We start from the raw sequence: 13,160 nt of genomic DNA, 5'->3' as shown, positions 1-13,160 counted from the left end.
TATTATTATTATTATTATTATTATTATTATTATTATTATTATTATTATTATTGACTTAGGAGTGTAGTGACGGTATTCTTTGACTCGCTCTCTGAAAAGCTAAAATTATTGTAAGTTTGACCCTTGTGGTGTTCCAGTAGGTCACGCCAGCGCTTTTCTTTTGCATAGCTTCCTCTCATAGTTGAGTGACTTCAGGGTGTTTTCAGAGCGGGTGGACAGCCGTGACAGCCTCTCCGTGTCGATAACAGCGGTGCAGCCTTATCAGGCTTTTCCCTGAAGTCAAGAATCCCGCAGCGAGCCTGTCACCCCGGCGGGCGGGCGGACTCCTGCTGCCTGCGGCTCCACCGGTGAGGACCTTCGGGGTTCGGTCGGTCCCCGGCCTCCGGTGTGCTCTCCGCCGAAGTCGGTGTCATTTTGTTCGTGTTTTCTGCTCTGAATGGATCAAGGCGACGTCTGGAAATGTTCTGCGGTGATGAGCGGGAGCCCCATCCTTTACATAAGTAAGCTAATGCTTAAATTAGTACATTTCTTTCTGAGTTTACATTCTGTAGCAGGTGGTTCGTGACACTGTAAACTATTGAGGGCCTATTATTATTTTATTTTTTTGATGAGTGGAGGCTTGGGAGGTTATGAGAAAAATAATAATGCTTCGTAAATAAAGTTGGATATGCTGAAAAAAAAGGGTTTTAAATGTACAAAAGACAAACGTTGGTTTTAGATAAAGCAGCGCCATCATTTTGTTCGCTGCTCTAGAACAAATAACAGGAAGCATGGCAGATGTGCTGTTTTGTTGTGGCAGCTAACAGAGGAGCCTTACTTTTTCAGAGAAAATAATTTGCCAAATAAAACCAAATTAGTCAGGGTGGGGTTTCTTGTTGCCCTAAGAAAAGTGTCATCAGCAAACAAACATTTAGAAATTAGACAAGTTCAGAAATAGATCTCAGTTAAGCACTTTTTACCCTCAAAAATGTTTGATTTTTGTTTTCTTTGCTTGTTTATATGTATGAGTATGACCAAAAATACTTATGTATTGATTGCTTTAGTTTATGGAAGAAAATTCTGTTTGATAAACATTTCAGATTTTGCTGGGACAGGTTGGGATAGGGGCAAGAAAAGACTGTGAAAGTTAAAGGATGCTTAAAAAAAACACTTGCTTGTAACATTCCTCTGGAGAACAGGGTAAACAGGTGATTGATTCACAAGGAAGGATGGGGACAGGTTCAACACTTTGTGAATCCAACTATTTAGGTACAGTGATCTTCAATGTACAATTGCGAGGAATTTTGAGATTTTATACCAAAAAGGAAAGGTGATGCAGCACAGTGATGATACGGGCACAACTTTTTTGGAACATGTTCCCGGCATTAACATTTAAATAAATGAAAAAATAAAGTTTGTCCATTTGAACATTAAATATCTTGAGTTTGTAGTGAATTCAGCTGAATGTAAGTTATATTTTACTCAATGGCCAAACTTTATTGGAGTTGGGGTTATAATAAGGCCTTGAAGGAGCCCAGGAGTTTAGACTTATGATAATGAACTGTATTGAAAACCGGACAATGTACAACTCAAACAGATGTCACAGTGTGATGTGCTGTAGATGATAGCAAAAACTAATTTGCATCTGCAGTCCCTTGACAATTTACAAAAATGGACATGCAATAAACAATAAAATAAGACAGAACAGAGCAGAATCTGTGGCGAGACATAGATTATGGCAAGGAGGGATTCCAACTCATCACCAAATATGCTAACCAGTTTTAATTTTTTTCTCTACAGAAAACCTTTATGTCAGGAGAAGAAGTCGTCATTTCGCTTTTGGTTTCATTTCCTGGTTCTTTTTTGCCTGCTGATCCTCTATCTCTTCTACACCATGTGCAACAACACACAGTCACTACGTGAAGGTTTTTCTCTGCAAAAGACCTTCAGCTGGCTTTTTGTCCAAACTCCTCGGGGTAATGCACCGCCTTATGGAGTCGACCTGAAACACAGACTTATGCTAAATGATATACATGAAAAAACAGAGCCACATCCTGCGCAGCAGCAGCGCCTTCAGTACCATGAAGCGTATCCGCGCAACTACAGGTTTGTCATGGAGACCGCCGAGGTTTGCAAAGTCAACTTGCCTTTCCTGGTCTTGATGGTGCCGGTGGCGCCGAAAGACGTTTTGGCTCGGGACGCAATCCGGGCAACGTGGGGCAAAGACCGAGTGGTTCAGGGCGAGACGGTACTCACTCTGTTCGTGTTGGGTCTCAGTGGGGGTATTGATGTGAAGGAGCTCCAACAGGAGAACCAGCAGCACAACGATCTGATCCAGAGTAACTTCCTGGACACGTATCTCAACCTGACCATTAAAACCATGGTGATCATGGACTGGCTGGCCACGCGCTGCCCTGCAGCAGCCTACGCCATGAAGGTGGACTCTGACGTGTTCCTGAACGTCGATAACCTGGTGATCATGTTGAAGAAACCAGGGATCCCCCAAAAGAACTATCTGACAGGATTGCTTAAGGGCAATGTGCCCGTTATCCGGTCCAAGGACTCCAAGTGGTACGTTCCCAAGGAGCTGTACCCTGACCCCCAGTATCCCACATACACTCTGGGCATGGGGTACGTCTTTTCCAACGACCTTCCCGCCAAATTTGTGGAGGTCTCAAAATCTATCAAGCCTTTTAACATAGAAGATGCTTATATTGGGATGTGCATAAAAAATCTCGGACTTTCAGTTACATCTCCTCCGGATTACTCTCAGTTTAGGGACTATAACACAAGATATGATCGCTGTGAATTCTCTAAGATCATTACGTACATTCTTGATTCTTCAGAACAACTGATCGATTATTGGACAGACTATAAGAAGCCTGGACCTCACTGTTAGGACAAACTTTAATAGTGATATGGGATTTACTTTTTGTAATTTTTTAATTAGAATTTTTTTTTTTGAAAAATATTCTTACACTGGAATCTTTTGTTTCAGAAACTTTCAATCGGCACTTTATTGTAAAACAGGGAATTTATTTATTTATTTTTTTTGACATGTTTTATTTAAAACTCGTTGATGAAACACTGAGCAGCATTGAAGTTCAATTTAATGCACTCTAAAGATAATTTGTCTTTTTTGGGTGTTTTTTTTCCCCCACTTCATCTGTCTAACAGATTTATATTTATCAAAAACGTTTGCGTCTATTGCATGTAGCTAAAAATATACTCTCCACTCCTGTTTTGATATTATTTATTTTTTACAAAATGTCAAACATTTCGCTTTTAGACAATGTATTTTACATATGCTTCCAATGTTTTTCAATACATTTAAAATGAAATGAATATGATTGCAATGTTATTGATTTTATTATATCTGCTCTTTCTTTTAGAATTTGGCTGTTTATAAAAAAAAAATTGTCATCAAATAAATGTTTTTAATGAACAAAGCCAAATGAAATTAGGTTTTATTTGCACTTCACCAAAAATCATAAAGAAAAGACACTGTTTGATTTATTTAAATGCGACTCTCGTGTTTTCTGTCGGCTTCAAAGGCAGCAAACGGCACATGAAGTTTGGAATCGTAATTAGCAGCTTTCTCTTGAAGTCTTTACCGAGGAAGAAATTACTTCCGCGGTAAAGAAATCCTGTTTACATCTACCGAAGTCACAATCTGGCAAGTGGGTTGTAGTGTTGTGCAATGCACTTTAACTATCAGGAGTATAAAACCTGACTTGGATATAAGTGTATTGAGAGAAAACATTTGATGGTTGGCAGAACTGGAAATTGATCAACAAGTCATTGTTTTTGTTCAGATATTTATCAGCTCCTGCAGGACTTTTTTTTTTTAGGTTTTGACCAGAAGTGGAATGTGGGAGCAGATTTCCCAGAGAGAACTGAGCAGGAAAGCTGACTGGGTGCAAACTTCCTCAGGAAGGATGCAATTCTGACTAAGCATTAAAAAAAAAAAAGTATTTAGTTCATGGTCCTGTAATAACTACAAGAACCACAGAATTTATTCAAGAGGTGACTGATGATTCTCTATGATCCATTACAAAATATCAGTAAGTCTGCATTTAAACTGATTAATCTATTACAGAGCGTACCACTTTGCCAAAACAAAATGCAGACTATTAAACCTTACATGACTACTAAACATGCCTGTTTTCAACTTGAACTTGAATACAATATAAAGAAATTGTGCTCATTTGTTTTTCATTTGAAAATTCGTTATTACATTGGATAAATGACAAAAAGTCAAATCGAAACAAAGATGTAAAAAACAGCAAGGTTAGCCTGACACCTAGTGGCATAAAAAGGTTATTGCACGAGTGGGATTTGAAATCGAAATTGACTATATATACAACTAATATATTAGAGCAGTTGTATAGTCTAGAATGGTGTGAAAAAGTGTTTATCTCCCTGCCGAGTTCCTATTTCTTTTACGTGTTCGTCACTCTCAAGTGTTTCAGAGCATAGTGTCAATCTAGATATTAGAGGAAGACGACACAAGGTTTTGTTTTTTGTTTTTTCGTCAAAGTGGCGGAAAGAGGCCTCCATAGTTTTACGTCGAAGCTTAAACCTTTCGAACAGTGAATCGTGTTTGCTGTGAAAGCTGTTTGTGTCTGCTCTGTTGTTTGGCCAGGGCGGACAAGGAAGCGGGGCGTGTCCAGTCCGCTGTTCCCTCAGGTAGCGACACCTTTCAATGGTCGCGCGCAGTTGTTTTATTCTTCCACCGTGTCATTTTACATCTACCTTAACATGACTTCCGGTCTGCTGGGAGCGTTTCTGTACCTCAGAGAAGACGTCGAAGAGAGGAAGAGTGTTTGAAAAACAAAGCGAGGAACACAAAGGTAGGCTACGGGAGGGGAAATGCAAAGTTATCGACGGGTTGTTTGACGATATAACTCGGTTAGCTAACGATTATCGGACTACAGGATAAAACAGCGGAACCGTGTTCAGTTTTACACGTTTGGAGTCGTATTCTTAGAGAAAATCATCTGGTGCAGCATACATCACCTACTTCCTTATTTTCTAAGTAAAGTTTTCCTACATGTTGCTGCCCTGAACCTAAACAGCAGATAACGTCGTTGTACTTGCAAAGCTCTGCGGTCTAAATTTAATCACATAAAAATCCATACATATGTAATAGCTGTTTTATTTTAACTATATTATAGATGTGAAGTTTGTCAAAATTGGTTTATTCGGCACGTTTCTCACTAGTGAATCACGAACGATCCGATTCTTTTGAACGGCTCTTTACTATGAATTACAGGATTCGAGGACTTATTAATCCTTGGTTCATAGTTATTGTGTTGCCTTAATTGTTATAGTTAAAGGTGCAGGAGAGGAATTTTGTTTCTGCCAAATCAACTCAAGTCCACTTTTTTCCTCTGTTACATTTTCTTCTTTTTTTGTTTCTATATCACAAATGGCACTGAAATGTAAACTTATATATATATATATATATATATATATATATATATATATATATATATATATATATATATATATATATATATATATATATATATATAATTCTGTGGTTATTTACTGAATGCAGATCATTTAACTTTTTTGTGAACTTCACTCATGAAAACAATGAAGATAAAACTTTTATGGATTAACAGGATTGTTCTTATAAAGATATACACTTAAAAAAATTGATAATTTGAACATGTTTTTGAAGTGAATGTATCCTGAAGATTAGGTTCCCTTCAGAGATCCATATTCCTAAATTTACAGAGTATTGTTGTGTTCAGTTAGTGAGCTTCATGGTTTGTTTCTTTTATTTCCTTCAGTCATGTGTGAAAAGTAAAAACCTAAACAAGCCATTCAGGTTTTGGATCCAGGACCTTAAACCCCCCAGCCTAATTGTCCTCCTGTCTTTTTTTCCGCCTGCTGAAGGCATTGCTTTTGATTTGAGGAACCTGTTCAACTTGTTGACTTGCATAAACAGGATTCTCTCACTTTTCCGAAATAACTACTTTCCTCTTCACCAAACTTCATTTTGCCTTGCAAGTGTAAACTAACTTAGTCATGTTTAAAATTTAAGTTTTTAAATTTTAAAAATAATAATGACTTTGAAAAAAATGTAATGGCATTTTTTTTTTCAAATTATGTTGTATTAACCCAACTATGTAAACCATCCATACTACTTTTTCTTTGCAGAAGCAAACAGTCTACACTGTAGTTTGGTGTATACTGTCGAAGGAGTGAATACTTTTTGTAGACACTGGGAGTTGCAGAATAGCTTAGTGTAATGGGTCTGTCTTTTGGTTTTTATAAAAAGAACACAACAATAATAGAAATTTAATCTGCGCTAATGTTGATATAGATCAGAAACAGAGCACATATAACTCCAGATGTCTCTGAAGTGGCTACATTAACATTTTATAACTTTAATAACTTTTAAAGCCATTAATGGTCTTAGTTCCTCATACGTAACATTTCTGAAGAAAGTTTTTTAATCATGCCAAAAGTGGGAAGGGGAAACTCACAGAGAAGCATTATTTTTTAGATATGCTTTGCAACGGTCTTCCTCCAGACTGCAGTATGTAACTTTTATAAAAAATATTGTTTTACGCATTTGTTTAAACTGTGACAGTACGGTATGAGACAGACGATCTGTGAAAGAAATCAACATCCTCTGCCTTCTCCCAGTGCTAGCTAGAAACAACCAATCACAGCCAAGAGGCGGGTCTTAGTGCTGTCAATCACACCCATTTACACGCCACTCACCCCTGCTGTTGGCAGAGCCTGATGTGAATGCTAAAGCTAGTTAGCATGTCCACCGATGACAGCGGATAAACGGTTTTCCGGTAATGGTGAATTGTTTCTTCACCATTAGCACATTTAGCTGCTCATACATAATCTTGATTAACAGCAGTAAGGCCCTCCTCCTGGCTCTGATTGGTTGTTTTGGTGTTTCTCCAGACGGCAATTGTAGCTCAGGGACGAGGTGGAGCAGGTCGATCTTTTCACAGATTGTGTCATATTATACTGTCACGAGATGGTGACAGTTTCAACAAATATATTAAAAAAAACATACTTTTTTATAAAAGTTGCATACTGCACCTTTAATGAATGGGAATCCCCTGCCAACCAGGAAAACTTGTCTGATTTGGATCACTGGCTCTTGAGCAGATCTTGAGTTCAGTGCCAAGCAGGAAAACCAATGTTTTCGATGAACATTTCAACGGTTGGTTGGCGTCCCACCCTGAACCGCCAGGCTGCCATATTTCTCCTCTGATCTGGAGGCAAGTAAAGCAGGAAGTCAAAGCAAGAGGAGGAGTTTCATTTTTCTGAGACGGCAGACGTCTGTTTCCGTCAGGTGTTCTTAGGTTAGGTTCTCATTCTGTTTATGAACCAGTAAGCTTTAGATAATGTGTTCATTCTAGAGTCAGATTGCAGATCCGCTTGTCTGGGACGTGGAGGAAAAAATAAGATGAATAACTTGCTGAGAGGTACTGTTGTTTTTATTTGGAATTTTTATCACAACCTTGTGTTGCTTCCTCAAATTGAAAACATTTTTACACATCGGTTGTAGCATGCTTCAAAGGTATTGGAAACGTATTTTACTGAAGTTTAGTGAAATGAGTACAGAAAAGATTCTGATGGTGTTTCTTTTTGTTTCTTCTGCTGTTGTGGCCCCACTGGTTTTTATCTCTACTTACGCCACACAGACAGAAAATACAAATATTTCACAGGGTGAGAAAACACTGTGTGTGTCCTAACTGGGTGTGTAAAGTGGAAAAGGATTAAAGATAAGATTAAGAAAGTGATAAATTATGTCTGCATCAGCAAACCCAGTTTTTTTCTTCTTGTTCCTGAGTTACTTGTTGTTTTTTGTGTTGCAACTTTGTCTCCTTAAAGGTGAACCATCAAACTCTAAGTAACAGGAAGTTGACATATTGATGGCTATCAGGACTGCTTACTTCCAGTTTTCTATCTATAAATGTATAAATATGGTCAAAATATATGATTAATGCCTAAATTTATTCTTTGTATTTAGTCCCTTTTTTTAGCCCTAAGTTTAGTTATTTTATTTGACATTCTTGTCTTTATTTTCAGCAGATCTGGGACATTTTTCACATGGTTTGGCTCGTGGACATTGGCTGAGAGCTGCATTAACAGGTTTGTGCAACTTATTTGCCCAATATAGAAATATTTTGACGTTATCTATGATCATCATTTGAGTGCTTAAAGATCCATATATTAAAGCTTGCCAGTACTGCGAGTCCATGAATATTCACTCAGCTGCTCTGGGTTTGTCTGCTGCACATCCATGATACGACAAATATCCTCAAAGAGCCGCTAAGCTGTTAAAAGTGTTACAGCTCTCTCTGCATTCAATGCATAAAATTAAATATTTAACATCTTTCCTGTTGTAATTTGACACTTGTCAATAAAACAGATTTGATTTGACTGACTAAAATAATATTTAAGCCCACAAATGTTGAAGGTTAAAACTCTATGTGGTCCAATTAAACAAGTGTACCTAATAAAGTGGCCGTGAGGGTATTTTGTTAAACTTTTGCATTTATGAAGAAAGATTTTTGTTTCAGGTTTACATTAAGCACTATCAGCCATAAAATTATTAATAAATCACATCTTCACATGTTAACTTTTATACTTCCGTGTTCATGAATGAGTTTGTAGAAATATGCTTTTGATTATTTACTCAGGAAAAGCTTCACGAGTTAAAACTAATGGACATCAATACAATTTATTTTCTCTTGTTTGGCATATGTTCCTCCTCTAATCCTAAGTTAATTCAGTTTCAGGGCAAATTTTAATCTTTCCACTGATGGACTTGTCTGCTGTGGATGTGCCCACCATCACATTATGCTGGCTTAGAGTTTTGGTTGCCAGGCAACAGAAACCAGTTCCAACTGGAAATGCTTCACAGTCAGCATCAACTTAACATCCAATTAGTTTGTTTTTTTTCACTTTGACCAGTCTGAATTTAAAGGTATTGCTCATTAGCTACACAATTAAAAAGTATTTTCATTTAAAAATGCTAAAATAAAGACAATTCTTGGAAACCTGTTTTGTACATTCATAGTATTTTCAAAGACTGAAACGTTAGTATGAAGTGCTTTACTCAGAACTTAGTCCTTTAACGCATGCTTTGCTCTGAAAGTTTTGCAATAACATTACTTTTTTATATATATATACATACAGTTCTAATGGACAATAGGAGACGACTGAAGGACATCTTCATCTGCGTTTTGGTAGGAGTGACGTTGGTCTTCATTTACTTTGTCTATGACAACGAGTCTGATCACCTGTATGGACCAGCATATAAAAAGTCCAACGTCAAGGTCTCTTCGCCGCCTGAACCAAAGTGGGAGGACCCAGGACCGTACCATGTGGCCTACCCACAGAACTACAGATTCGTCATGGATAACTCTCCAACGTGCAAGACCACCACTCCGTTCCTGATCTTGATGGTTCCCGTTGCTCCCTCCAATTTGGAAGGTAGGGACGCCATCCGAAGAACGTGGGGGGGTAAGAAAATGGTCCTCGGTCAGCTGGTTGAGACCGTCTTCATAGTGGGGCTACCTGGAGGGGTCGACGCCAACCAGGAGCAGGCGAGAGTGAAACAGGAGAGCGAGCGGTATCGTGATCTCATTCAGAGTAATTTCCAGGACAGCTACCGCAACTTGACCATCAAGACCATGGTCATGCTGGAGTGGCTGGCTCAGTACTGCGCCAACGCCAGCTTCGTGATAAAAATCGACTCGGATATGTTACTGCATGTTGACAATTTGGTTGCATTGTTACTGGACCCCAAGACGCCTAAGGAAAACTACATGACGGGTTTGGTATGGTGGCACAGCCCAGTTTTAAGAAACCCTTTCAACAAGTTCTACATGCCAACTCACGTGATCACAGAGCCGGAGTACCCCCCCTACCCTCTGGGCATGGCTTACGTCATGTCTCTGGATCTACCCAAGAAGATCCTGAGCGTCTCGCCTCAAATCAAGCCAATCTACATTGAAGACGCATACCTGGGCATGTGCCTGAAACGTCTGGGTGTGTCTCCTACCGACCCTCCTGACCAGAGGATGTTTCAGGTCATCCCCCGGCATCCTCTGAGCAGCTGCGATCTCTCCAAAGTGATCGCCATGACTACGATGAGCATGTCACAAATGCACATCTACTGGCAGAGGATCGCGCAGGGAGTTCACTGCTGAGCCTGATTTGAATATTGATTATTTTTGGATGGTTTGGCAAAGTTTCGTTCACGGAAGGAAGGTAAAGCCCTATTCACATGGGATAAGCATTGTGTGGAAGTTTACAAACAGAAGAAAAGTATTCTTACCGCCCAGTGCAATAATTTTACGCCTTTTCTTTTTGATGCTGTATGTTACAGGTCGACAGGGATTTGCTGGCTTGGTTTTCAGTTCCAGCCAACACAGCCTCCATTCTTAGCCAAAAGCAAATAAAAATGTGGCCAGGAAAACAAAAACGTATAATAACATTTTGGATCCCGACCATTTCTGTCCAAATCACAGAGATACCGATTTGCATTGGATCAGTTATTATCACAGGACCTCAAAGTTCAGTAGATAATTTGCTGGAGAACTTTTACTTTACAAATTACTGACATGGTCAATTCGCACGGGATTATCAATGCAGACAATCCATATAATTCTTACAAATAGCATTTGGTCCACAGGTAAAACTAATCCCCTGTGAATAGGACTTAATGTTGTTTTAAATTATTTTAGTAGGTTTTGAAGTTTTTTTTTTAACTTATGCATAGAGAGCAGTCATTCTTCTGTGCACAAAAATATTTTTACATTCAGTTTGTATTTGGCTGCTGTCTGTAGAGTTTTTAACTTTCTTCCCCCTGTATACATATGTTTTTCATTGTTACTAAAAACCATGCACGTTAAGCTGCAGTAACAGATTATGCAGGCCCAAATTTAAAGAAACAAAGCACATTTAGGATAAACATCAAATTTGGTTTGCCTGTTGTATAAGACACACTCTCATTTTGTATAGAGTCTGTGTATTGGGTTGAAAGATGGTAAAAAGTTTCCCTACCAGTTGTTGCTGTTTTTCAGTGAGTTAGCTAAGGTAGCTAGCTAACAGGTAGTCACTCTGATCGTTTTAGCTAACTTTAGCAGCTTAAAACAACTCAAATCCACAATACACAACACAATATTAGCTGGTATTAGATGTCTGTACATTCACAAGAGACTATTTGCAGCTGCTTTTACAGCCATCTATTAATTCAGCTAATCAGCTAACTGTGAGTCTCTGGAGAGTCCTTGAAGATAACTTTCTAGGACATTATTAAATTGCACCTACTCTGAGGTTGCTCTGATAATCTTTAAGGGAAATGTAGGCAGCTATGAAGCACATTACACAAAGTAGTGATTAAGGATAGAATTGGAAGGAAAAAAAAACTTCAAGGTAGAGAAGACGCATGTTGGAAGGTTAGAGTAAAAATATTTAGTTTATTTTAAAATGGATAAATGTCTCTTTTATCTTTTCCTGTAAACATTTTTCCCAAAAAAAAAAAAGGTTTACAGGATAAATTAAGAATGTTATTGTTACAGCAGTAGTTTGTCACCACACCAGAAGGGGGCAGGCTAACACTGCATAAAAGCTGTAACCCCGACCTGCACTGACTTAAACTCTCAGGATTGCTTCACAAACAGCTTTTACATCTTTTAACACCTTTCAGTCACATGTCTTGGAAGAATAATCTCATCGACACACGAGTGGTTGCTACAGCGTCAGCTGAGGAAACGTCAAACTTTTTCTGTTACTGTCATGGCTGACTCTCCACGATGAAACCAGCTAACCATGCTTCAGTGATATTCAGTAAGCAATACAGAAAGAGGGACAGGCCTTGGCTGACATGATCACGTTTGTTTTTTCTTAAAATCTCTTAGAAATAGTAGTAATAACAATACTAATAATACTGTGACGTGGTCAAGAGGTGAAACTAAATCCAAGCCTCTAAAATCGTAGTTCATATTGGACTTTTTATTACCTCATTTATGACTTGCAATAATAATTGGAGGTTGATGAAATTGACTATGCTATACTTTAAGAAAAATTCCCAATAACACAATGACAAATGATTGATTTATAGCTTCTGTACATTCTGTTAATGACTGGACAACAGATTTGCTGTCATCCCTTGGATTTTGGGTGTACTATCTGAAATTTTTTAAAATAAATATTATATGGCTCAGTCATCAGATTGATTGTTTTATTGTTATAAAAGGCTACGTCTTCCTCCCACATCCTGTTTCTGTTTAGACTGTTTTGTTTGGATGTGCGTCTGCTGAGTTTTCACCCAGGTTTATTTGTTGTCTCACTATTTTAGGTAGTTTTAGACATAAACACACAGAGAGAAGACTATGCAGACTTTTACAGTTGTGCACACGACCGAGAAACTTGTTCATCATCTCTCCCGTTGACGTTGCTACAGGGTGCTACTGTGTATATTATCTTTCTGTGTGTATATTTCTTTGATAAAGTACTGAAAGTCATGCAAAGTGTTTTTCTTTGATGACTGTATTAGAAAGTCCTTTTGGCAAAAGTGGATTGTGTACCGTAACAGCAGGGGAGGTAATAACAGTAACACTGGTGAGTTTATTAAAGTATTTCTTTTTGTTCCCTAAAGGTTGGATTTTCTACATAATTCAGTGTCATATTAATGCCGCTGCACTTTTACACGTGTTTTTACACACAGTCGTTCAGCCCTCTCTTAGTTCAGTCCTTTGAGTTTCCTGATCATGAAAGTACTAATGGTTGCAGTCACATCAGCGCATTTAAAAAGCCATTTGTGCACAGAAAAGGCTCCGTTTTGCTCAGACCAGGTGTTTCGGTAATGTCCTCCCCCCACCCCAACCTCTTTCTCTTTCTTCTCCGGCTGGCAGACTGGCTGCCCTCTCCATCACCGTCTGAAAACAGACTGCACCATGGGGTCGTAAACTGTGGGCTACAGACAAAATCTCTCACCCATCTCCCTCCATCGTTTTTTTTTTTTGTTTTGTTTTGTTTTTTTTAACATATAAATATACACCTAAAAAGCTCATTTCACAGGCTCCAAATTTAAATGAAATAACTTTGTTGCACTTAGAATCTGGCAGGGTGACACTTTTAGAAAGCTGGTACTGAAACTTTTAAAATAAAATGGGAATATTGGT

The 13,160-nt window shown here is 38.4% G+C and overlaps 2 protein-coding genes across 3 annotated transcripts; both read left to right on the top strand.

The window, feature by feature from the left end:
• Positions 1-151: 151 nt before the first annotated feature.
• LOC106955055 (beta-1,3-galactosyltransferase 2-like) lies at positions 152-3,428 on the top strand. Its single transcript, XM_015045009.1, has 2 exons — positions 152-500; positions 1,780-3,428. The coding sequence occupies exons 1-2, from the start codon at positions 460-462 to the stop codon at positions 2,876-2,878; spliced, it is 1,140 nt and encodes a 379-aa protein (XP_014900495.1). The 5' UTR covers positions 152-459; the 3' UTR covers positions 2,879-3,428.
• Positions 3,429-4,261: 833 nt separating this feature from the next.
• LOC106955054 (beta-1,3-galactosyltransferase 2-like) lies at positions 4,262-12,500 on the top strand. 2 transcript variants are annotated; one of them, XM_015045008.1, is made up of 3 exons: positions 4,262-4,832; positions 8,056-8,115; positions 9,166-12,500. In XM_015045008.1, exon 3 carries the CDS (start codon positions 9,171-9,173, stop codon positions 10,179-10,181), a length of 1,011 nt encoding a protein of 336 aa, XP_014900494.1. In that variant the 5' UTR covers positions 4,262-4,832; positions 8,056-8,115; positions 9,166-9,170; the 3' UTR covers positions 10,182-12,500. The 2 variants fall into 2 exon arrangements, with proteins under 2 accessions (XP_014900494.1, XP_014900493.1); XM_015045007.1 differs by having other exon boundaries at positions 8,053-8,115.
• Positions 12,501-13,160: the final 660 nt, after the last annotated feature.

Source organism: Poecilia latipinna, unplaced genomic scaffold, assembly GCF_001443285.1.
Source record: "Poecilia latipinna isolate Pla-1442-1.1 unplaced genomic scaffold, P_latipinna-1.0 Scaffold700, whole genome shotgun sequence".
Classification (NCBI taxonomy): Eukaryota; Metazoa; Chordata; class Actinopteri; order Cyprinodontiformes; family Poeciliidae; genus Poecilia; species Poecilia latipinna.
Note: the sequence above shows the minus strand (reverse complement) of the source record. Positions and strands in the feature narration are given on the sequence as shown.

Coding starts and splice junctions, on each gene's coding strand:
- LOC106955055 (XM_015045009.1), top strand. CDS start 460: ATGTTCTGCGGTGATGAGCGGGAGCCCCATCCTTTACATAA. Junction 501..1,779: donor GAGCCCCATCCTTTACATAA/GTAAGCTAATGC, acceptor TTTTCTCTACAG/AAAACCTTTATGTCAGGAGA.
- LOC106955054 (XM_015045008.1), top strand. CDS start 9,171: ATGGACAATAGGAGACGACTGAAGGACATCTTCATCTGCGTTTTGGTA.